Source organism: Entelurus aequoreus, linkage group LG23 (genome assembly GCF_033978785.1).
Source record: "Entelurus aequoreus isolate RoL-2023_Sb linkage group LG23, RoL_Eaeq_v1.1, whole genome shotgun sequence".
Classification (NCBI taxonomy): Eukaryota; Metazoa; Chordata; class Actinopteri; order Syngnathiformes; family Syngnathidae; genus Entelurus; species Entelurus aequoreus.
Genome location: NC_084753.1, coordinates 7,368,372 through 7,395,112, shown reverse-complemented (window position 1 = coordinate 7,395,112; position 26,741 = coordinate 7,368,372). Strand labels below are relative to the sequence as shown.

The 26,741-nt window shown below is 40.9% G+C and overlaps 1 protein-coding gene across 3 annotated transcripts in view; it reads left to right on the top strand.

Annotated features, from left to right (window-relative positions):
- Nucleotides 1–26,741, top strand: part of LOC133640422 (disheveled-associated activator of morphogenesis 1-like) — a 61,840-nt gene that overhangs the window by 10,151 nt on the left and 24,948 nt on the right. For all 3 annotated transcript variants that reach the window (XM_062033825.1, XM_062033824.1, XM_062033826.1), the window contains 14 exons: nt 80–169; nt 2,461–2,532; nt 3,025–3,119; nt 3,241–3,460; nt 6,294–6,407; nt 8,480–8,590; nt 10,182–10,285; nt 10,384–10,450; nt 13,519–13,636; nt 15,145–15,283; nt 18,419–18,477; nt 20,356–20,543; nt 23,810–24,055; nt 26,623–26,730. In XM_062033825.1, the coding sequence (XP_061889809.1) occupies nt 80–169; nt 2,461–2,532; nt 3,025–3,119; nt 3,241–3,460; nt 6,294–6,407; nt 8,480–8,590; nt 10,182–10,285; nt 10,384–10,450; nt 13,519–13,636; nt 15,145–15,283; nt 18,419–18,477; nt 20,356–20,543; nt 23,810–24,055; nt 26,623–26,730 (1,731 nt within the window). The remainder of the gene's footprint in view (nt 1–79; nt 170–2,460; nt 2,533–3,024; nt 3,120–3,240; nt 3,461–6,293; nt 6,408–8,479; nt 8,591–10,181; nt 10,286–10,383; nt 10,451–13,518; nt 13,637–15,144; nt 15,284–18,418; nt 18,478–20,355; nt 20,544–23,809; nt 24,056–26,622; nt 26,731–26,741) is intronic.

Genomic DNA, 26,741 nt, shown 5'->3' with positions numbered 1-26,741 from the left:
TGAGTGCACACCCAGGTGTTGTGTGATGTATTTCATAACAATTTAACTTTCTTCTGAACTTCTTTCTTCCGCCTCCAAGGATGAATTGGACCTCACAGAGGAGCACAGGGCTCGCATGTTTGCTCTACCAGCAGAGAAAAAATGGAAGCTTTACTGGAGTACGAAGATGGTAAGAAGCTACACATGTACAGTATCAACGTTGCAATTTTCACAAACGTCGGGGGTTACCAAATTATTTGTGGACACGTGTTTGTGTCGATCAGAGGGAGAATGACACTTGTCCCACACTTTTTGCATATTCAATCAGTTAAATGGAATTGCATCAACAAAAAGACGATGAGGTGAATTATACCGTGTACCATTTACTTATATGATTGTGAGCATTGTATTTGGTCACAGAATCCTTCAGATGAATATTCTACGAAGGAAATATGCCCTTAGATAACTTCAAAGGTTCACATGTCCATCAAAAGCTCTCTAGAGAGTTTTGGCTCTTGCCCCCATGACATCCGGAATCCAGGTTTGGATTTTAGGAGTGATAGTAAAGCAACAATTAGCAACATCTGGTAGGAAGCCTTCACGGGTAGTAGAAGAGGATAGGGGTTGGAGGTCACCCGACTCCAACTGATCAGAGGAATAATGTCAGGGAAAGATTGACCGGCCCCAAGGCTAGAACTACAAAGAGTAAGGGTCTTCGTGTAAAAGGTATTGTTGACAGTTATCCAAGAAGACAGCGGAGGAGTAATCAGGCCCACTCTTTCTCCTGGAGCTGCAGTTCCAGTCTGAGGCTCGCTGAAACAAATAAAGTTTTTTGTTCGACGATTCCTCGTTGGCGTCTTCTTGGCTCATCACTCATCACACGACCATCAAATATACAACACAGACAATTGAATACACACGTCACCATCATGTGGACACAAGAGCACTGGGGCACTCTACGTTAAAGTTGCATCCCTGCTGACTTGGAGTGTGAACCAGAGTTCCCTCCGTTGTCCTTCCCTCACATACATGCATATATTCCTTTCCAATACTAAAGTCTATTCCATAAACCCGTCTCTTCGAGAAACTTTGCAAAAATGTTGTGGTTTCTGCTTAGTACCCCTTTGAGAGTGTTCTGGGGCCTGTTTTATTTTTGTTGTATCAGTCTATCTGCGGTGGCGACTTGTCCAGGGTGTACGCCGCCTTCCGCCCGTGTGCAGCTGAGATAGGCTCCAGCACCCCCGCAACCCCATAAGTGACAAGTGGTAGAAATAGGATGGATGGATGATGCCGCTTGGGAGGTTGATCAGTCGTGTCAAAAATGTTTCTTATCATTTCTATGTAGATGATATTCAACTGTTGTGCTCCTTCAATGATTCAGAGTTTCACTTTTTATCTGAGTTCTTGGAATGCAGATCCTGTATCAAAAAACGGTTGTCCTCAAATTTCCTCCAGATAAATTCTAACAAAAAGGAAACTCTGATAATTGCTCCCGATAAAAAAAGAACTCCCTTGGTGCTCTGGGTGCATCTGTTAAAAGCAGCCTCAGAAACCTTGGGCTTGTGTTGGATCAGTCCAAGTCTTTGGAGGGTCTCTGTCATCAACTGACCAAAAGCTATTTTTATCACCTCAAAAATATTTCTAAAGTGAGAAATTTGCTGTCAAAATTGGATCTGGAAATGATCATTCACACGTTCGTTTCATCTGGTATTGACTATTGCAATTCTCGTTTCACTCTTCTCAACAAGTGAACTCTAAAGAGTCTTCAGACGGTACAAAATGCAGTTGCCAGACTTTGGACCGGTGCACCCAGAACGGTCCATATCACCCCCGTTTGATCCAGTCAAATTCAGTTGAAGATTTTAGTCCTGACTTTGCGTGTGTTGCATGGTGGGGCCCCTCAGTAAATGACTAACTTGTTATGCCCCTACTCTTCAGGGTGCAGCCTCCGGTCTTCGGGCCAAGGTCTTCTAAAGATCCCAAAAACGCATTTTAAAACCTGTGGAGACCTGGCATTCCAGGCTATAGCTCCCAGACTCTGGAACAACTTTCACCAGTCCCTCCGTGATCTTGAGTGTGTTGACACTTTCAAGAAACATTTGAAATCTTCTCTTTTTAGTAAAGATTTTAGTTAATGCACCTTTTAACTATCATTTTTAATACATTTTTAATGACGTTGCCCCTGTTGTTTTCATTGAATTGTTGTTTTACTTCACCTATGTTTTGTACAGCACTTTGTTATTTTATCTGTAAAAAGTGCTTTATAAATAAAATTGACTTACTTACTTACCTCCTTACAACCTCCTCCTGTTCATGTCTTCTAACTTCTCTTTTTTTTCCCCTTCCTCTACTGTATTTCCCACATTGAATGATTTTATGTTCCACTGACTCTACCTCATTGTAGTTGACACAAAATCCTGTTGGGTATACAATATTGCATGACTCTACTTAAACTGCCTAAAATGTGTGTTTGCATTTCAGGAAACAGAAGAAAATAAAACATCAACCAGCTGGCCAGAATATTATATTGACATGCTCCATATCATGGCTGCTGTGAGTACAATGAAGCTGTGTCATTTTAACCTCTTCATAGGGCATTACATTATGTTAAAAGGGTATGTACTATTTTATCTTGTTCTCCGCGTCCTAATAACATACAATTTTAAATCATATGTTTAAAACCAACAATTCATGTTCTGTATGGCGTGGCCTCTTGAGGGTGACCACTTACTGTAAATTGGAGCCTATGACCGCTGACTTTGGGCGAGAGGCAGGGTACACCATGCACTGGCAGAGCCCAAACTACTTTGATAATCTACAGTTTCCAAAAATCGAAAATGCTTTTTTTTGGAATGTGGTCGAAGGCCAAAGTATCCGGAGAAAACCCTCCCACGCACGGGGAAAAAGAAGCAAACTTCACATAGACACGCTGAAACAAAGATTCAAACCTTCAACCCTGTGCAGCCAATATGCTAACAGAGTGGCTTATAGGGGTGAGCATACATACATACTTTATACTTTAGTTAATTTATTATTTCTTGTCAGAGAAAGACCGTGTTGGATTTGGAGGATAAGGAAGATCAAGGACGGCAAAAGGTTGTAGAAGGTCTTAAGACAGCTCTGAGGACACAACCTATGAGGTACGTCAACTTCATTTGTGACACGTTCAAATATTGTTTTGAATGTATTTTCTGAGGATGAATTGTTGTGTCTGATTTGCAGTAGGTAAGTTTGAATTCACTTGTGCTTGCTCTCTGCCAGATTTGTGACAACATTTATTGATTTAGATGGCCTGTCCAGTATCTTGAACTACCTCAAGGCAATGGACTATAGGACGGCTGAGTCACAGATCCACACGTCACTGATTGGATGCATCAAGGCTCTGATGAACAACACCCAGGGTAGAGCTCATGTCCTGGAACACAGCGAGAGCATCAATACAATTGCCCAAAGTCTTGGCACTGAAAACATTAAAACCAAGGTACAGTACATGGGGGCAAGAGCATTACATTTCCAAATCATTTCCAAGATAAAACAAACATTGTACAGGAACAGAAGAGGAACAGTGATTGGTTGCCACTTACGGCGCCCCATGGGAAAAAGGTAGACGCATCTCAGACTGAGAACCCGTTCTCAAACAATGGCAATAAAAACTATTCTAATTTGTTTCGTCTTTGCTGCACTGTCCTCGAGAAGAATCTTGAAGCAACAACTTTGCCATGTCTCAGCCAGGGAAAACAATTAAGATTAGAATTGTTATGTTTAAGCGAATGAAAACAAATTCAAACGTTTTACTGCGTCTATGTCTGGTCCTCAATTTCATCCTGCAGGGCAGACGGTCCGATGATATCCAAAATCACAAAAGTCTGAGTGCCCACAGTTCTGCCGGCATCCTCCAATCATTAGTGGCAGCTTTAGGGTACTTTGAAGACTGCCAGCAACTTCCAATTTGTCGATACATCAGGACAACGCTTACTCTAATCAGCAGATGTCCTGTTATCATGATTCCAAAGGTAGATATCGTCTACGTCCTCGACTGAAAGGGTACCCAGGCCATGACGTCCTCTTCTCCCAAGAGTCTGTCGTGTGTCCAGCAACAACTGTTCCAACAGGACAGACAAGTTCTCCTGAACCCGAGATCTTGTCAATTTTGTTGAGAGGCCAGTTGATCAATTCCATGGTTTAGATTTTGGAGAGCAACCTCATCCTGCCACAAATGGTTCAAATAAAGTCCCTAAAGGAATATGACAATCTCCGAGCTCTGCAGAATGAGTACTGCCCTGATGAGGGATCTAAAAATGTCGTTGTGGCTTGTGCAAAACTTGGAGACATTTGTGATTAAGTCACTATATAAGTCAACATTGATTGATAAACTTTGAGTTATAACTTGGATGCTGCTCTGGAGCCACTGGTTGTCGACCACTCACATAGGGTAACGATATTTCATTTTTTTCCACGTCTTTTCTAAAGAAAATGCTACTTTTAGCTTTGTGAAGGAAACTCACAAACAATTGAATAGCTTACTGTAAACACTATGTTTGTTAGGCCTAAGATGCGAGGCAGATACAGTAATGACTGCTTCAAAAACAGTTTTATCTACAAGTCTATCAGAGAAGAAATGGCAAAGGAACTACAAAACAAAAACTGGCCACCAGGCTGGTCCAGTCAAAAAATGTCACGCTAGAACAAAAAGTAACAACAAAAAGCGTGGAAAATGGCCAGGACAAAGTACCGACATAAAACAAAGTCCAACTAAAAATGGTCTGAATAGAGAACATAAAAAAGAAACTTACACAGCCAGAAGAAATGGAAACAATTGCCAAATTCTCCACAGGTCTGTCTCAATCAAAGTCAGTCAAAGTGTATTTAGTGTCTCAAAGGGCTGCACAAGCCACAACGACATCCTCGGCTCAGATCCCACATCAGGGCAAGAAAAAAACTCAACCCAATGGGTTACAATGAGGAAATCCCCCCCCCCCTCCTCCACCTCCCACCCACCTACCTGAGCGACCGGTGCGTAAGGTTAGGTTAAGGTTTTCATTGTGTATTGGTGCGACCCCTACACCCCTTTTAAGGGGACAGGCAATATGTGCATTCATATAGTTAGGAGGAGATGCCTCGTTAAGCAGGAAACATTCATCTGGTTTGAGCCAGGTTTCACTGAGACCAATGACATTAGGATTGTTGTCTCCAATGACCTCATTAACTAATAACGTTTTGGGAGACAATGATCTGATGTTTAAAGAGCCCATATTATAGGTAGTGGGCTGGTGTGAGGAATTTTTGTTAATGTTATCTGTAGTAGTGATATTAATAACCCTCTGTGTACTTCAGAGCAATCTGAAAAGCAGGACAGAGTTTGACAGAACAATGGGAGGAATTAAACTGACAATACATAAAAAAGAAACAAAATAACCAACAAACATAATTTCCAAAACACAACAGTTTACACTATTCATATGACAACAAATACGTACCGCTCATGACTTAGTCATTACCACTGGAATCGAATCCATGGTTGTTTTTGAAAATGGTATGACATTTCCATCCATCCATTTTCTATCGTGTGTCCCTCTCGAGAATCGCGAGGTACTGGAGCCTATCCCAGCTGCACACAGGCGGGGTACCTTTTTTCCAGAATGTATTTTTTCAAGCGTGCTTGTTATAAGGTATATAAATAAACTATTGAAGTGAATTAATTGACTCATATTATGTTCACCATATGGTGAATGTTTATATTCAACTTGGAGAAAGCCAACCACCAGGTTTAAGTAAATAATGGTCCATAATAATTTAAGGAGCCGTCGTTGGACATTCGCATATGGACTAGGTTAGCTCTCTCACGAGAAGAGGCAATACATTCAGACTTCGAAATGCAAGAGTGATAGCTCTATCCTGGAGGAGAGACTCCTAGTCTATCTTCACGTCAACTTTTAAGTCCCAACATATATAGGTGGTTTTCCGGTCGCGTACACACGAACATCTCCTTACATGGTCAGGTTGTACTCTCCTGAATTAACACACACCCAGACAGAGAAAGAAATAAGAAGACTGTGGTTCGGCAACTCCAAGTTAGGAGTGCCTCATTTTTTGACTTGGCCTCCTCCAGGTACTGCAGTCCTGTATAACAACGCTAGCTTGTAATAAAGCAACTTTTTGTCTCTTTTCATCCAGCCGCACTGCCCTGTCGCCCTTCTGCCCGTGAGGGGGTGACAAGACCAGAAATACAACATCACTATCATGAAATATCAATGAAGTGGAAACATCTTTGTTGTACTCTTGAAATTAACGTGAGCTCCTTTTTGTGACTACAGGTTGCTGTCTCGGAGATTCTGGGTGCAGTGTGCCTGGTCCCTGGGGGCCATAAGAAAGTGCTGGAAGCCTCGTTACACTACCAGACATTTGCCTCAGAAAGGACACGCTTTCAGGTTTCACTTTCTTTCTTTACATACTGTATATATACTGTACATCATCTGAGGTTTATGAGGTCTACAATCTGTTCCCTAACACACCTGTGCTCAAATGAACTTTTGTATAACTTAATTTGAACCTTTTATGAGAAATCCTGTTACTGAATTTGAATATTCCAAGCTTGATACTGCTGTCGTTGTCATCCCAGAGCACAAAAACACAAAGTTAGTTGTGCCTACATTGGACTGGTTTTAGCGTGTTTATTTCACAAAGGGCCTGATCCCAAATAACAAGCGCTATATGTAGTAGTTCTACGTGGGTAAATGGTAAATACTTGTATAGCGCTTTTCTACCTTCAAGGTACTCAAAGCGCTTTGACGCTATTTCCACATTCACCCATTCACACACACATTCACACACTGATGGCCTTGCAAGGCCCTAACCACCACCCATCAGGAGCAAGGGTGAAGGGTCTTGCTCAAGGACACAACGGACGTGACGAGGTTGGTAGAAGGTGGGGATCGGACCAGGAACCCTCAGGTTGCTGGCACGGCCACTCTCCCAACGGCGCCACGCCGTCCCGCCGGTGTGGGTACTACAAAACCCAAAAGCAGTGAAGTTGTCACATTGTGTAAATGGTAAATAAAAAGAGAATACAATGATTTGATGGATCAGATCAGATCAGATAGGTCTTTATTGTCATTGCACAAGTACAACAAAACTTTGTTTTCAGCACAAACCCGTTCAAGATTAGACAAACAAGCGGTGGTGAAGGTGTGGGGTGGGGGAGGGTGGGTGCCCAATTGTCTTGGGTGTGATGATGTAATGTTTTTTATAAACTGAGGCCGATCTGCAAAAGTTCGACTCCAGGTGTCGTTGAGCAGGGAGGGAGGTCAAAAGCGTCCATCATTGAGGTGTCCTTGGGGGTGTTTTTCAGAACAGCCTGGTCCTGTTTTCACAGCGTCAAGGCCATTCGAGGGAGTCAAATCGTTGATTAGGATGTTTGTTTTCCGCGAGCAGACAAAACAATGACTTGTCTGTTCTATTCGTCCATGCTGGGTGCTCTCAAATTCAAATTCTCAAATTGCTAATCCTTTTCATTTTATATTCAATTGAATAGACTGCAAAGACAAGATATTTAACGTTCACACTGAGAAACGTTGTTGTTTTTTGCAAATATTAGCTCATTTGGAATTTGATGCCTGCAACATGTTTCAAAAAAAGCTGGCACAAGTGGCAAAAAAGAGTGAGAAAGTTGAGGAATGCTCATCAAAGACTTATTTGGAACATCCCACAGGTGACAGGCTAATTGGGAACAGGTGGGTGCCATGATTGACTATAAAAGCAGCTTCCATTCATTCACAAACAAGGATTTGTAGGTTTTTTTTCCGTACTGAGGTCTTGGTCTTCACTTGAATAGACCTAACATTTCGTTCTTGTTCCAGGTCACATTTCAGTGCCGTTTCCAGTCATACTTGCCAACCCTCTCGATTTTTCCGGGAGACTCCCGAATTTCAGTGCCCCTCCCGAAAATCTCCCGGGGCAACCATTCTCCCGAATTTCTCCCGATTTTCACCCGGACAACAATATTAAGGGCGTGCCGTGATGGCACTGCCTTTAGCGTCCTCTACAACCTGTCGACATGTCCGCTTTTTCACCATACAAACAGTGTGCCGGCCCAGTCACATGTTGTATGCGGCTTCTACAGACACACGAAAGTGACTGCAAGACATACTTGGTCAACAGCCATACAGGTCACACTGAGGGTGGCCATATGAACAAGTTTAACACTGTTACAAATGTGCGCCACACTGTGAACCCACACCAAACAAGAATGACAAACACATTTCGGGAGAACATCCGCACCGTAACACAACATAAACACAACAGAACAAATACCCAGAATCCCTTGCATCCCTAACTCTTCCGGGCTACAATATACACCCCCGCTACCCCCAAACCCCCCCCCCCCCCACACCTCAAATCCCCCAACTCCCCCAATCTCCCGAAATCGAAGGTTTAAGGTTGGCAAGTATGGTTCCAGTCGAAGGTTCACTCTTGTTTGAAGCATTTTCTGTTTGGCTCACAGACTCTGGTGACGGACTTGGACCGATCCACGGGCCGCTACAGGGATGAAGTCAGCCTGAAGACCGCCATCATGTCATTAATCAATGCCGTGCTGAGCCAAGGACCGGGCGAGGTAAAGAGACGTCTATCGGTTGTTTTGAAAGAAAATACATTCTCTTTGCAACTCCCAACATCTTCTCTTGGCTTCTCTAAAACGACAATGGAGTTTTGTTCTGCATGCACGCAGTTCTCTGTTTACCTTCTAACTTGTCCGCCTTCTTAAAGGCCTACTGAAAGCCACTACTAGCGACCACGCAGTCTGATAGTTTATATATCAATGATGAAATCTTAACATTGCAACACATGCCAATACGGCCGGGTTAACTTATAAAGTGACATTTTAAATTTCCCGCTAAACTTCCGCTTGAAAACGTGTAGATATGATGACGTATGCGCGTGACGTCAACAGTTGAATCAGACATCTTGGAATAGGTCCGTCGCCAGCTAAAGTCATCTGTTTTCATCCCAAAATTCCACAGTATTCTGGACATCTGTGTTGGTGAATCTTTTGCAATTTGTTTAATGAACAATGAAGACTGCAAAGAAGAAAGTTGTAGGTGGGATCGGTGTTTTAGCGGCGGACTACAGCAACACAACCAGGAGGACTTACTTGGATAGCAGACGCGCTAGCCGAACGACCTCACCTTGACTTCCTCCGTCTCCGGGCCGCCGACCGCATCGGTGATCGGTTGAAGTCCTTCGTCGTACCGTCGATCGCTGGAACGCAGGTGAGCACGGGTCGTGATGAGCAGATGAGAGCTGGCGTAGGTGCAGAGCTAATGTTTTTAGCATAGCTCTGTCGAGGTTCCGTAGCTAAGTTAGCTTCAATGGCGTCGTTAGCAACAGCATTGTTAAGCTTGCCAAGCTGGAAAGCATTAACCGTGTATTTACATGTCCATGGTTTAATAGTATTGTTAATTTTCTATCCATCCTTCCAGTCAGGGATTTATTTTTTTTGTTTCTATATGCAGTAAAGCCCGATGCTATCACGTTAGCTCAGTAGCTAAAGTGCGTCACTGATGTATTGTCGTGGAGATAAAAGTCACTGTGAATGTCCATTTCGCGTTCTCGACTCTCATTTTCAAGAGGATATAGTATCCCAGGTGGTTTAAAACACAAATCCGTGATCCACAATAGAAAAAGGAGAGTGTGTGGAATCCAATGAGCCAGCTTGTACCTAAGTTACGGTCAGAGCGAAAAAAAGATACGTTCTGCACTGCACTCTAGTCCTTCACTTTCACGTTCCTCATCCACGAATCTTTCATACTCGCTCAAATTAATGGGGTAATCGTCGCTTCCTCGGTCCGAATCTCTCTCGCTGCTGGTGTAAACAATAGGAAAATATGAGAAGTCTTTCCTCCGGTGTCGTCACGCTACTTCCGGTACAGGCAAGGCTTTTTTTTTATCAGACACCAAAAGTTGCGAACTTTATCGTCATTGTTCTCTACTAAATTCTTTCAGCAAAAATATGGCAATATCGCGAAATGGTCAAGTATGACACATAGAATGGATCTGCTATTCCCGTGTAAATAAAAAAACAATCATTTCAGTAGGCCTTTAATTGCTCTTTGATTTCATCTTACACAGAATATAAACTGTGGTATTTTTCTACCTTTGTATGTTTTGTACGTTGTGTGCACATGCATGTGTTTGTGTGCGTTCAGACCAGTATGGAGTTCCGTGTCCACTTGCGCTATGAGTTCCTGATGTTGGGCATTCAGCCGGTCATTGATAAACTTCGCTCCCATGACAACGCTACACTCGACAGGTACATAACCGCTTAAAGATCTTTTCAACGTTAAAATGGTGTAGGTATCTACTTTCTCACATACTCTATCACATGTTGTTGTTGTTGTTGTTGCTCAGACATCTGGACTTCTTTGAAATGTTGAGGAATGAGGATGAGCTTCTGCTGTCCAAACGCTTCGATCTTGTAAGTCATGGAGACAAATATTTTTGAATTTCTATGAAGTTTTGTATTACAAAGTGACCTTGGACACACCTCATCACTCAATGCGTTGTCTTTGTTTTCATGACTATTTACATTGTAGATTGTCACTGAAGGCATAAAAACTATGACACCTGTGGCGACTACCTCTTGAAGCTCATCCAGAGAATGCCAAGAGTGTGCAAAGCAGTATACAGAGCAGAGGGTGGCTATTTTGAAGAAACTACAAAACCCCAAAAGCAGTGAAGTTGTCAGGTTGTGTAAATGGTAAATAAAAAGAGAATACAACAAATCCTTTTCAACTTATATTCAATTGAAAAGACTGCAAAGACAAGATATTTCATGTTCACACTTTGTTATTTTTTGCAAATATTAGCTCATTTGGAATTTGATGCCTTCAAAAAAGCTGGCACAGACTGAGAAAGTTGAGGAATGCTCATCAAAGACTTATTGGGAACATCCCACAGGTGAACAGGCTAATTGGGAACAGGTGGGTGCCATGATTGGGTATAAAAGCAGCTTCCATGAAATGCTCAGTCATTCACAAACAAGGACGGGGCGAGGGTCACCACTTTGTCAACAAATGCCTGAGCAAATTGTTGAACAACAACATTTCTCAACAAGGAATTTAGGGATTTCACCATCTACGCTCCGTAATATCATCAAAAGGTTCCGAGAATCTGGAGAAAATCACTGCACGTAAGCCATGATATTACACACCTTGGATCCCTCAGGTGGTACTGCATCAAAAAGCGACATCAGTGCGTAAAGGATATCACCACATGGGCTCAGGAACACTTCAGAAAACCAGTGTCAGTAACTACAGTTGGTCGCTACATCTGTAAGTGCAAGTTAAAACTCTACTATGCATTTATCAACAACACCCAGAAACGCTTCGCTGGGCCCGAGCTCATCTAAGATGGACTGATGCAAAGTGGAAAAGTGTTCTGTGGTCTGACGAGTCCACATTTCAAATTGTTTTTTGGAAACTGTGGACGTGGTGTCCTCCGGACCAAAGAGGAATAGAACCATCCGGACTGTTCTAGGCGCAAAGTGTGAAAGGCAGCATGTGTGATGGTATGGGGGTGTATTAGTGGCCAAGACATGGGTAACTTACATATCTGTGAAAGCACCATTAATGCTGAAAGGTACATACAGCTTTTGGAGCAACATATGTTGCCAGCCAAGCAACGTTATCATGGACGCCCCTGCTTATTTCAGCAAGACAATGCCAAGCCACGTGTTACAACAGCGTAAACTCTACTTTAATATCATACGACCAGCCTAAAATATGAGAAGGGAGACTGTTGAACAACTTAAGCTGTACATCAAGCAAGAATGGGAAAGAATTCCACTTCAAAAATGTGTCTCCTCACTTCCCAAACCTTGACTGAGTGTTGTTAAAAGGAAAGGCCATGTAACACAGTGGTAAAAATGCCTTTTTTGCAATGTGTTGCTGCCATTAAATTCCAAGTTCATGTTTATCTGCAAAAAATACCAAAGTTTGTCAGTGTGAACATGAAATATCTTGTCTTTGCAGTCTATTCAATTGAATATAAGTTGAAAATGATTTGTTGTATTCTCTTTTTATTTACCATTTACACAACCTGACAACTTCACTGCTTTTGGGGTTTTGTAGAATATAAAACGTGTTTTCAGTTATTTAGACTTAGATCAACTTTATTGATCCACAAGGGACATTGTTCAACACAGGATGTAAGGGGTAAGGACGGAAAGGATAATGCAGGTATAAAGTAAACTAAAAATGTACCATAGTAGCAATGTAAAATATTACATATATGTAATATTTACATATTGTATATACAGTATATAATATACACGGATAATTTATATTAAAATGTTATATTTGTATATAATATATACAATATATAACAAATCCCAATTACCAAGTACAATATTATTTTTAATATTTGTGTTCATTCATAGTTTTGATGTGACAATCTACAATGTAAATAGTCATGAAAATAAAAATGTATTGAATGAGAAGGTGCGTCCAAACTATCGCATTTTGTTCATAGTTAACTCAAATGATTTTGCAATTTGCATCTGTAATGACGCTCAAGAAAAAAATGGCCTCGGCTTAATGCAAGACAAGTTTTTGCATTTCTCACGGCAGTAAATTGTTGGCAAGACCCGATTTTAAAGTCACTTTTAGTAAGTCAGAGTGGTTGATTTACCCTTTTTCTGTTTTTAATCTGTTTGCACCACTAGTTGGAATGGAGATATTGAACTATTACTATATACACTGAACTATGAAGTCAAGTATGGAGGTTTGAAGACCCTTGTCTTAGATTCATTTAAGATGGGTGTAGGAGTTTAAGTATCTCGGGGTCTTGTTCACGGGTGAGGGAAAGACGGAGAAGGAAATCAGCCGGAGAATGGGAGCAGCTGGGGCAGTATTGCAGTCTCTCTGCCGCACTGTTGTGACCAAACGAGAGCTGAGCCAGAAGGCAAAGCTCTCGGTCTACCGAGCTATCTACATTCCTACTCTCACCTATGGTCATGAAGTGTGGGTCATGACCCAAAGAATAAGATCACGGCCGAAATGAGTTTCCTCAGAAGGGTGGCTGGCATCTCCCTTAGAGATAGGGTGAGAAGTTCGGTCACCCGAGAGAGACTCGGAGTAGAGCCGCTGCTCCTTCGCTTGGAAAGGAGCCAGCTTAGGTGGTTGAGGCATCTCGTGCGGCTGCCTCACCAGTTGCACGCCCCACTGGGAGGAGATCCCGTGGCAGGCCAAGGACCAGATGGAGGGGGATTACATCTCCTCTCTGGCCTGGGAACGCTTCGGGATCCCCCAGGAGGAAGTTGCTAATGTTGCTCTGGAGAGGGAAGTCTGGGGGTCTCTGCTGGAGCTGTTGTCCCCGCGACCCCATTCCGGATAAGCGGTTGAAGATGGATGGGTGGAGTACAGAAAAGCAACTTTTAATGATTTTTTTTCCAATTCAAAAGATCTTTAAAGCTGTCTGAAATGTTAGACATGTAGTGTGAATGAGATCCTTGACAATGACACTGGTTTCTTCACTTGATCCCAGGTTCATATTGACACCAGAAGTGCAAGCCAGATGTTTGAGCTGATCCGGAAGAAGCTGAACCACACTGAAGCTTACCCGCACCTGGTCTCTGCACTGCAGAACTGTCTCATGATGCCAGGTAAGGTCGTCTGGACTTCCTCATACACAGACGCAGACTGACGCCAGAACAATTGTACTTGCTATGCCAGTTGGCAACAGGATTTATCTCACGGGAGGTCGAAGACCTTAAACACATCATAGAGAATCAGTTGCGATCAAAAGTTTACATACACTTGTAAAGAACATAATGTCATGCAGCTCCATTTTTGTTTCATCTGACCACAGAACTTTCCTCCAGAACAGACCTGGGCAAATTAAGGCCCGGGGGCCACATGCGGCCCGTTAAGCTTTCCTATCTGGCCCGCCGGACATTCCCAAATAATTATTTTTTAGCTGTTTAAGATCTGTGTTGGCCCTGCGATGAGGTGGTGACTTGTCCAGGGTGTACCCCGCCTTCCACCCGATTGTAGCTGAGATAGGCTCCAGCGCCCCCGCGACCCCAAAGGGAATAAGCGGTAGAAAATGGATGGATGGATGGATTTAAAGTGTAGCTGCCATTATGATGTGCACTCATGTTTTCTAATGACCGGAAGTCTTCAACTATACTAAGTCTTTCCATGCTTGGAATCTGCACTTTTGCATGATATACTAGTTACTATGGTCATCTAATTAGTTACTATGGTCATCTAATTAGTTACTATGGTCATCTAATTAGTTACTATGGTCATCTGATGAGTTACTATGGTCATCTAATGAGTTACTACGGTAATCTAATTAGTTACTATGGTCATCTAATTAGTTACTATGGTGATCTAAATCACAGCAGCTCAGACGAGGCACCAAGCAGTGTGGAGATTTTCACAACAAAGTTTTAAAGCTTAGTGATATCTCATACACTACCGTTCAAAAGTTTGGGGTCACATGGAAATGTCCTTATTTTTGAAGGAAAAGCACTGTACTTTTCAATGAAGATAACTTTAAACTAGTCTTAACTTGAAAGAAATACACTCTATACATTGCTAATCGGGGGGGTCGGCATGTATGTAGCTGAGCCGCATCAGAGTGGTCAAGGAGCCGCATGCGGCTCCGGAGCCGCGGGTTGCCGACCCCTGGGCTAGAATGAAGGTTTTAGAATGGCCTTCCCAAAGTCCTGACGTGTGGACAATGCTGAAGAAAAAAGTTCATGTCAGAAAACCAACACATTTAGCTGAACTGCACCAATTTTGTCAAGAGGAGTGGTCAAGTGGTCAAGCAGAACCTTGTGGATGGCTACCAAAAGCGCCTTATTGCAGGGAAACTTGCCAAGGGACATGTAAGCAAATATTAACATTGCTGTATGTATACTTTTGACCCTCACATTTTCAGTAGACTCATAATAAATTCATAAAAGAAGCAAACTTCATGAATGTTTTTTGTGACCAACAAGTATGTGCTCCAATCACTACATCACAAAAAATAAGAGTTGTAGAAAGTATTGTAAACTCCAGACAGCCATGACATGATGTTCTTTACAAGTGTACGTACACTTTTGATGGTGACTGTAACTTTGATTGTACGGTTGTTGTAGCTGCTGCCTTCTCTTCACAGTTAAACAAACCACTGCCATGAATCAATACTGGGTGTTGTTGGATCAGATAGTTCAGCAGCTGGTTCTGCAGACAGACAAAGGCGGAAACCCAGATGTCGCTCCCCTGGTGGACTTTAATGTCAAAAACATTGTTCGCATGTAAGTAAGCATCAGAATGTTTGTGTAGTCCCCTCCCCCTTCTCCATGACTGAGGTTGCCGATACTGCAGTCTTCTTCAAAAGACTCACCTGACCACTGACTTGGTCTGGTTGGCCACGCCTGTAAGAACAGCTGATGGGCAACACGTCACTGTGGTCAGGTGACCCTTCTTAAGAAGAGTGCAGATGACCGTCGAAAACAATCCATCGAATATACCGAAAATATTGTGTGACTACAAGAACCTTTGCAAAGTATGCTATTCGGACTACGCTATTTAATTTGTGAAACCACAGCTCTCCTGATGAAACACCGGTGGACCGCTCAAAGCTGCTTCATTGGCACTGGCATCCACCAGCGTGTGACTCCATATTGTCCGAGTGACACAAGGGATTGAAACACCCGTTCAAACGTCTAATTCTGACACCCAAATAAACTCTGAAGCTGCATCAAGAACTCACTTCTCCCCGCACCTCCTGCCAAACCACATCAATCCAGGTTGAAGCCCTAAGTCTACCCAACACACTTAGACAACACTTTAAAATATATACAGTAAGTTGGAAGCGTACAGTAGACACGGTCTAGCCCAGACCTGGGCAAATGAAGGCCCGGGGGCCACACGAGGCCCGTTAAGTTTTTCAATCTGGCCCGCCAGACATTCCCAAATAATTTGTTTAGATGTTTAAGATGTAAAGTGTAGCTGCCATTATGATGGGCACTCATCTAATTCTAATGACCATAAGTCTTCAACTATACTAACTACTTCAATGGCTGGAATCTGCGCTTTTGCATGATATACTAGTTACTATGGTCATCTAATTACCGGTAGTTACTATGGTCATCTAATTAGTTACTATGGTCATCTAATTAGTTACTATGGTCATCTAATTAGTTACTATGGTCATTTAATTAGTTACTATGGTCATCTAATTAGTTACTATGGTCATCTAATTAGGTACTATGGTCATCTAATTAGGTACTATGGTCATCTAATTAGGTACTATGGTCATCTTGGGGCGGCATGGCGTAGTGGGTAGAGCGCTCGTGTCAGAAACCTGAGGGTTGCAGGTTCGCTCCCCGCCTCTTACCATGCCGTTGTGTCCTTGGGCAGGACACTTCACCCTTTCCCCCGGTGCCACTCACACTGGTGAATGAATGTTGAATGAATGATAGGTGGTGGTCGGAGGGGCCGTAGGCGCAAATTGGCAGCCACGCTTCCGTCAGTCTACCCCAGGGCAGCTGTGGCTATGAAAGTAGCTTACCACCACCAGGTGTGAATGAATGATGGGTTTTTAACATGTAAAAGCGACTTTGGGTACTTAGAAAAGCGCTATATAAATCTCAGGTATTATTATTATTATCTAATTACCGGTAGTTACTATGGTCATCTAATTAGTTACTATGGTCATCTAATTAGGTACTATGGTCATCTAATTAGGTACTATGGTCATCTAATTACCGGTAGTTACTATGGTCATTTAATTAGTTACTATGGTCATCTAATTAGGTACTATGGTCATCTAATTAGGTACTGTGGTCATCTAATTACCGGTAGTTACTATGGTCATCTAATTAGTTACTATGGTCATATAATTAGTTACTATGGTCATCTAATTAGTTACTATGGTCATCTAATTAGTTACTATGGTAATATAATTAGTTACTATGGTCATCTAATGAGTTACTATGGTAATATAATTAGTTACTATGGTCATTAATTAGTTACTATGGTCATCTAATGAGTTACTATGATCATCTAATTAGTTACTATGGTAATATAATTAGTTACTATGGTCATCTAATTAGTTACTATGGTAATGTAATTAGTTACTATGGTAATATAATTAGTTACTATGGTCATCTAATTAGTTACTATGGTAATGTAATTAGTTACTATGGTAATATAATTAGTTACTATGGTCATCTAATTAGTTACTATGGTAATGTAATTAGTTACTATGGTAATGTAATTAGTTACTATGGTAATGTAAGTCACAGCAGCTCAGACAAGGCACCAAGCAGTGTGGGTGGGGAGTGTTTCCACAGAGTGTTTCCACAGAGTGTTTCCACAGAGTGTTTCCACAGTGAAATGTGGGTGTCAGTGACAGACGTGGAAGGAGATTTTTCCAACAAAGTTCTAAATCTTAGTGATACATCAGATGCATCAGATTGTAGGTGGGGGGGGGGGTTTTCTCGTTTTTTCGCGTTCATTTTTCGTTATGTTTGTTGTATTTTTGTTGCGTTTCGCTTAAATGTAAAATATGTTGATGTTTTTAATGTCAATTTTCAGTGTTTTATCGCTCATAGAAAAATAACAAATCGCATTCTGTTTTTTAAGGCGGTCTGTCATAACGTTTTTAGCATTATTGTGAGGTTTTGTATTAGTGTTCCTAAAAATCAGATGTATCGGGCCCCAGAAACTTGTTTTTTCTCTAAATTTGGCCCCGCGACTCAAAATAATTGCCAAAGCCTGGTCTAGCCTTTAACCTGGTCATTAAGCTAGCGCTACACGCAAGTCCGAGTCCATGGTTCTCGCCCGGAAAAGGGTGGAGTGCCATCTCCGGGTTGGGGAGGAGATCTTGCCCCAAGTGGAGGAGTTCAAGTACCTCGGAGTCTTGTTCACGAGTGAGGGAAGAGTGGATGGTGAGATGGACAGGCGGATCGGTGCGGCGTCTTCAGTAATGCGGACGCTGTATCGATCCGTTGTGGTGAAGAAGGAGCTGAGCTGGAAGGCAAAGCTCTCAATTTAGCGGTCGATCTACGTTCCCAACCTCACCTATGGTCATGAGCTTTGGGTTATGACCGAAAGGACAAGATCACGGGTACAAGCGGCCCAAATGAGTTTCCTCCGCCGGGTGGCGGGTCTCTCCCTTAGAGATAGGGTGAGAAGCTCTGTCATCCGGGAGGAGCTCAAAGTAAAGCCGCTGCTCCTCCACATGGAGAGGAGCCAGATGAGGTGGTTCAGGCATCTGGTCAGGATGCCACCCGAACGCCTCCCTAGGGAGGTGTTTAGGGCACGTCCGACCGGTAGGAGGCCACGAGGAAGACCCAGGACACTTTGAAGACTATGTATTCCTTTTTTGAGATGAAACATATGGGCATTCACTGGTTCTTCAACCCTTTTCTTTGAATCCATAGGCTGGTCAAGGAAAATGAAGTCAAGCAATGGAAAGACCAAGCAGATTCCATGGCAAAAGGTAAGAAACCAACCACGTCCTGGTAGTGAGAAGAGCTCAGAAATAGATGGCTTCTCTCACTTTGCCACAATCTTCACACCCTAAGAGATGGACTGTGAAGTGTGAGCCCAGCTACCCAGGGACGTAAACTACCATTGGTCGCCCAAAACTGGTGGGAAAGTTACAATGTCAATTGAGAACTTTGGCTTTTGACTCCGCTTTCTCTTCAGCGCTCCAATCCAGTGCAGTGAGCACATTACCGTGCATAGACAAATCCAAATGAATAAAATGAAAGTAGTCTGGCGTCATTGTTAAGTACAGATGGGGAACTGAGCTACAATGTACAAAACCTAAAAGCAGTGAAGTTGTCAGGTTGTGTAAAAGGTAAATAAAAAGAGAATACAACAAATCCTTTTCAACTTATATTCAATTGAATAGACTGCAAAGACAAGATATTTCATGTTCACACTGAGAAACTTTGTTATTTTGTGCAAATAATCATGAACTTAGAATTTAATGGCAGCAACACATTGCAAAAAAGGCATTTTTACCAGTGTGTTACATGGCCTTTCCTTTTAACAACACTCAGTAAAGGTTTGGGAAGTGAGGAGACACATTTTTGAAGTTGAATTATTTCCCATTCTTGCTTGATGTACAGCTTAAGTTGTTCAACAGTCTCCCTTCTCATATTTTAGCCTTCACACATTTTCAATGTCTGGACTACAGGCAGGCCAGTCTAGTACCCACACTCTTTTACTATGAAGCCACGCTGTTGTAACACGTGGCTTGGCATTGTCTTGCTGAAATAAGCAGGGGCGTCCATGGTAACGTTGCTTGGATGGCAACATATGTTGCTCCAAAAGCTGTATGTACCTTTCAGCATTAATGGTGCCTTCACAGATGTGTAAGTTACCCATGTCTTGGCCACTAATACACCCCCATACCATCACACATGCTGCCTTTTACACTTTCACCCTACAACAGTCCGGGTGGTTCCTTTACTCTTTGGTCCGGAGGACACCACGTCCACAGTTTCCAAATGCAATTTGAAATGTGGACTCGTCAGACCACAGAACACTTTTCCACTTTGCATCAGTCCATCTTAGATGAGCTCAGGGCCAGCGACGCGTTTCTGGGTGTTGTTGATAAATGGCTTTGGCTTTGCATAGTAGAGTTTTAACTTGCACTTACAGATGTAGCGACCAACTGTAGTTACTGACAGTGGGTTTCTGAAGTGTTCCTGAGCCCATGTGGTGATATCCTTTACACACTGATGACGCTTTTTGATGCAGTACCGCCTGAGGGGTCCAAGGTGCGTAATATCCTTGCTTACGTGCAGTGATTCTCTGAACCTTTTGATGATATTACGGACCGTAGATGGTGAAATCCCTAAATTCCTGGTTGAGAAATGTTGTTCTTCAACAATTTGCTCAGGCATTTGTTGACAAAGTGGTGACCCTCGCCCCGTCCTTGTTTGTGAACGACTGAGCATTTCATGGAAGCGGCTTTTATACCCAATCATGGCACCCACCTGTTCCCAATTAGCCTGTTCACCTGTGGGATGTTTCAAATAAGTCCTTGATGAGCATTCCTCAACTTTCTCAGTCTTTTTTGCCACTTGTGCCAGCTTTTTTTAAACATGTTGCAGGCATCAAATTCCAAATGAGCTAATATTTGCAAAAAATAACAACGTTTTCCAGTTCCAACGTTAAATGTCTTGTCTTTGCAGTCTATTCAATTGAATATAAGTTGAAAAGGATTTGTTGTATTCTCTTTTTATTTACCTTTTACACAACGTGACAACTTCACTGCTTTTGGGGTTTTGTAAGTCAAAGTCTAAATGTTCATTCAACTCTCCCTTCAGCAGCGTTGACACCATAAACATTCACTTTTCTCTAGATCATCGGGAACTAAAGCAACGTTTTGAGAAGAAAGACAAGGAGTGTGTGACCAGGAACAAGGAGAAAGAAGACATATTGGCAATGTTGAACACCTTGAAAGACAAGCTGGTGCTGGAATGCAGTCATCATAAGCACGCCAAACAACAACTGCAGGAAATATCTGCTCGGCTGCAGGAAGTCAGCTCCGTATGTTCCCAACACAACATTCTGACACCTCAAACATCAAGTCAATGTTCTAATTGCTGGTACCTAAAAATTGTACTCAAGTAAGAATACTTTAGAATAGTATGACTCAAGTAGAAGTAGAAGATTACTTGAGTAAAAGTAAGTATGAATCTACTCAAGTAAAGATTAACCTAAAAAACATAAAAGTCATATACAATTTGTTGCAACATGCTTTCTCTAGTTAGAAGTAGAATTCTTATAGGCTGAAATGTGAACATTTCTACTGACACAGATGACAGCACATGATATAAATGTTCTTTATACTACCGTATTTTCCGGACTATAAGGCACACTTAAAATCTTTTTTTTTCTCTCAAAACTCGACAGTGCACCTTATTACTCGGTGTGCCTAATGTAAGGAATAATTCTGGTTGTGCTTACCGACCTCAAAGCTATTTTATTTGGTACATGGTGTAATAAGTGTGACCAGTAGATGGTAGTCACACACAAGAGATACGTGTAGACTGCAATATGATGGCAGTCACACATATGAGATTCGTGTAGACTGCAATATGATGGCAGTCACACATAAGAGATACGCGTAGACTGCAATATGATGGCAGTCACACATAAGAGATACGTGTAGACTGCAATATGATGGCAGTCGCACATAAGAGATGCGTGTAGACTGCAATATGATGGCAGTCACACATAAGAGATACGTGTAGACTGCAATATGATGGCACTCACACATGAGATACGTGTAGACTGCAATATGATGGCAGTCACACATAAGAGATAGGTGTAGACTGTAATATGATGGCAGTCACACATAAGAGATAGGTGTAGACTGCAATATGATGGCAGTCACACATAAGAGATACGTGTAGACTGCAATATGATGGCAGTCACACATAAGAGATACGTGTAGACTGCAATATGATGGCAGTCACACATACCAGATACGTGTAGACTGCAATATGATGGCAGTCACACATAAGAGATATGTGTAGACTGCAATATGATGGCAGTCACACATAAGAGATACGTGTAGACTGCAATATGATGGCAGTCACACATAAGAGATGCGTGTAGACTGCAATATGATGGCAGTCACACATAAGAGATGCGTGTAGACTGCAATATGATGGCAGTCACACATAAGAGATACGTGTAGACTGCAATATGATGGCAGTCACACATAAGAGATATGTGTAGACCGCAATATGATGGCAGTCACACATAAGAGATATGTGTAGACTGCAATATGATGGCAGTCACACATAAGAGATAGGTGTAGACTGCAATATGATGGCAGTCACACATAAGAGATAGGTGTAGACTGTAATATGATGGCAGTCACACATAAGAGATACGCGTAGACTGCAATATGATGGCAGTCACACATAAGAGATACTTGTAGACTGCAATATGATGGCAGTCACACATAAGAGATACTTGTAGACTGCAATATGATGGCAGTCACACATAAGAGATACATATAGACTGCAATATGATGGCACTCAGACATGAGATACGTGTAGACTGCAATATGATGGCAGTCACACATAAGAGATAGGTGTAGACTGCAATATGATGGCAGTCACACATAAGAGATACTTGTAGACTGCAATATGATGGCAGTCACACATAAGAGATACATGTAGACTGCAATATGATGGCACTCACACATGAGATACGTGTAGACTGCAATATGATGGCAGTCACACATAAGAGATACTTGTAGACTACAATATGATGGCAGTCACACATAAGAGATACGTGTAGACTGCAATATGATGGCAGTCACACATAAGAGATACGTGTAGACTGCAATATGATGGCAGTCACACATAAGAGATATGTGTAGACTGCAATATGATGGCAGTCACACATAAGAGATAGGTGTAGACTGCAATATGATGGCAGTCACACATAAGAGATACTTGTAGACTGCAATATGATGGCAGTCACACATAAGAGATACATGTAGACTGCAATATGATGGCACTCACACATGAGATACGTGTAGACTGCAATATGATGGCAGTCACACATAAGAGATACTTGTAGACCACAATATGATGGCAGTCACACATAAGAGATACGTGTAGACTGCAATATGATGGCAGTCACACATAAGAGATACGTGTAGACTGCAATATGATGGCAGTCACACATAAGAGATATGTGTAGACTGCAATATGATGGCAGTCACACATAAGAGATATGTGTAGACTGCAATATGATGGCAGTCACACATAAGAGATAGGTGTAGACTGCAATATGATGGCAGTCACACATAAGAGATATGTGTAGACTGCAATATGATGGCAGTCACACATAAGAGATAGGTGTAGACTGTAATATGATGGCAGTCACACATAAGAGATACGCGTAGACTGCAATATGATGGCAGTCACACATAAGAGATACTTGTAGACTGCAATATGATGGCAGTCACACATAAGAGATACGTGTAGACTGCAATATGATGACAGTCACACATAAGAGATATATTATTTTTTTTGTTTTTTATTTTTTTCGACCTGTCCAGCTACTCAGGCAAATCATATTTTTGATGTAGATGGTAGGTGCCATTATCGGCTGTACAGAATTTACTTTGCAAATGAGAAGTGTGGGATACTTCTCTTGACGGGGGAATTGCGGGGATAAGAGGGGGATGAGACAGAGAGACAACAATAACAATAACAATAACAACAACAACAACAACAACAGAACAGCATCATCAAGTAGAATATGTACAAATATGAAAGTAAAAGTGATAGCAAAGAAGCAGTTAGTGAAATAAATAATACAGAAATGACAATGAACATTATTACACTACAAATGGACCAATACAAATACCAATAGAAATATCACTGTTGATAATGAATAATAACAATAATTATTATCAAGAATACAATTGTTTCAAATGCAACAACGCATATATTTAATGATAACTTCAAATGCAAAACAAAGCGGGTAAACGGAGGGGAAGAAAGATAAGCCAACTATATTAACCTTGTAGATTGTTATGATAAAATGACCTCTATTATCAACAATACAATTGTTTCAAATGCAACAACATATATTTAATGATAACTTAAAATGCAAAAGAAAGCAGATAAATGGAGGGGAAGAAAGATAAGCCAACTATGTTAACCTTGTAGATTGTTATGGTAAAATGACCTCTATTGTTTGAAATGCAACAATACATCTATGTCATGATAACTTCAAATGCAAAATGATGTAATTTCTGACTTATTGAATTGTTTACTATTTAGACATCCAGTGTGACTCGGAGAAGTGTGGATCCATCTGTTCCTATTGCATCGACTGCTCTACCAACACCTCCACCCCCTTTAGGGGCTGCTCCGGTCTTTGGAGTTCTTCCATTTGCTCCTCCTCCTCCTCCTCCACCTCCTCCACCCCTTCCTCCACCGGGAGCTCCTCCTGGAAGTACCAAGCAGAAGAACATTCCCCAGCCGTCAAACCCCCTAAAGTTGTTCAACTGGGTCAAACTACCTGAGGTACCACCTGCAGGTCCCGCTGGTACTGTCGGAGGAGACTCGGGTGGCATGCCGATACAATATAGAATGCATTCATGGGAAGAGTTCAGGTGCAAAAAACAGACAAATCCGTTTTCCTTTGAAGTGTATTTCTGGTCTTGTCATCCTCGTCCGGACAGAAGACGCTTTATTGAACCAAACGTTGCTTTATTACAAGCGAGTGTCATTATACAGGACTGCAGTTCCTGGAGGAGGTCAGGTTAAGAAGTGAAGTGAATTATATTTATGTAACGCTGGTCTCTAGTGACTCAAAGCGCTTTTACATAGTGAACCCCAATATCTAAGTTCCATTTAAACCAGTGTGGGTGGCACTGGGAGCAGGTGGGTAAAGTGTCTTGCCCAAGGACACAACGGCAGTGACTAGGATGACAGAACGGCAACGCGGAAGTGCGGCCGTATCAAAAGAGACGTCGGAGACGCTTTACTGAACCAAAAGTTGCTTTATTACAAGCGAGTGTCATTATACAGGACTGCAGTTCCTGGAGGAGGTCAGGTCAAGAAGTGAAGTGAATTATATTTATATAGCGCTTTTCTCTGGTGACTCAAAGCGCTTTACATAGTGAACCCCAATATCTAAGTTCCATTTAAAGCAGTGTGGGTGGCACTGGGAGCAGGTGGGTAAAGTGTCTTGCCCAAGGACACAATGGCAGTGACTAGGATGGCGGAAGCGGGGATCGAACCTGCAACCCTCAAGTTGCTGGCACGGCCACTCTACCAACCGAGTAGAGAAGGAGCAAGACTGCTTACTCTACCACTTCTTTTGTAGTAGCCATAGGCCGGCTTGCCCGCCAATCTAGAATAAAACTAGTTTGACTCCGTGTTGATGATGTCATTGGGTTACAATCACAGCTGATGTTGGATGATGTCGTCCGGTTGCAATTCACTGATTGGTCCAGGTGGGTTGGTATGTGTGTGCCAGGAAGAGAGCATGGCACTTGTGGCTTTCTGAACTAAGACACAATATTCAACAGCAAAATGCCAAAGATAGGTTGTTTTTTTTGTTGTTGTTTTTAAATGTGATTTGACCTCCTAGTAGAGAATGGTGTAAATATTCTGGGGTACTCACAGTTCAAATCGGCGTCAATGGCGTTTATCGTTTTTTGCACCTTAATTCTTTCATATATACACACATAAATGTATATACCTGTGTGTGTGTGTGTGTGTGTGTGTGTGTGTGTGTGTGTGTGTGTGTGTGTGTGTGTGTGTGTGTGTGTGTGTGTGTGTATCTATTTATGTATAAATGTGTATGTATATACTGTATGTGTTTGTACATATATATATGTGTGTGTATATATATATATATATATATATATATATATATATATATATATATATATATATATATATATATATATATATATACACACATATGTGTGTGTATATATATATATATATATATACACACACACACATATGTGTATATATATACATATGTATGTGTATATATATATATATACGTACACATATGTGTATATATATATATATATATATATATATATATATATATATATATATATATATATATATATATATACATGTGTATATATATATACATATGTATGTATGTGTGTATATCTATATGTATATATATGTGTGTGTGTATATGTGTGTGTGTGTGTGTGTATATATGTCTGTATATATGTGTGTATACTGTATATATGTGTATACAGTATATGTATATATATGTGTGTGTGTATATATGTATATATGTGTGTATACTGTATATGTGTATACAGTATATGTATATGTATGTATATATATATACATACATATATACACATGTATACACTACATGTATATATATATATATATACATATATGTATATATATATCTATACATATACATATATACACTATAATTATGTACATATATATTTATGCATATATACAGTATATATATGTATGTATATATATATATATACACATACTGTATATACACTATAAATATGTACATATATATATATATACATATATATATAATGTATATGTGTATATGTATATATATACATCCATATATATATATATATATATAGATATTTATGTGGTTTATTCGTTATACATTGCTCAATACCAGGGTAGAGCAGAATATCCTAACGAGCAGGGAAACAGGCTTGTAGGGAAGATATGTATGTGTATATATATATATATATATATATATATATATATATATATATATATATATATATGTATGTATGTATGTATGTATGTATGTATATATGTTTATATATGTATATATATATGATTATACAGTATATGTGTATATATATATACACACACACATATGTGTATATATATACATATGTATGTGTATATATATATATATATATATATATATACACATATGTGTATATATATATATATATATATATATATATATATATATATATATATATATATATATAAATACAAAAGTATTTTAGGACTGTGACAATGTTTGTTTTTTTGTATTGGTCCCATCTTTACATATGAAAGTTTACTTCTGATTATTGATGATGAAAAGTGATTGTTGTCTGTGATTGTTTTGTCAGAGCAAGATTGAAGGCACCATCTGGACTGACATTGACGACCTCCAAGTCTTCCAAGTTCTTGACCTTGAGGAGTTCCAGCACACGTTCTCAGCCTACCAGAGGTCACAGGTCAGTTGACA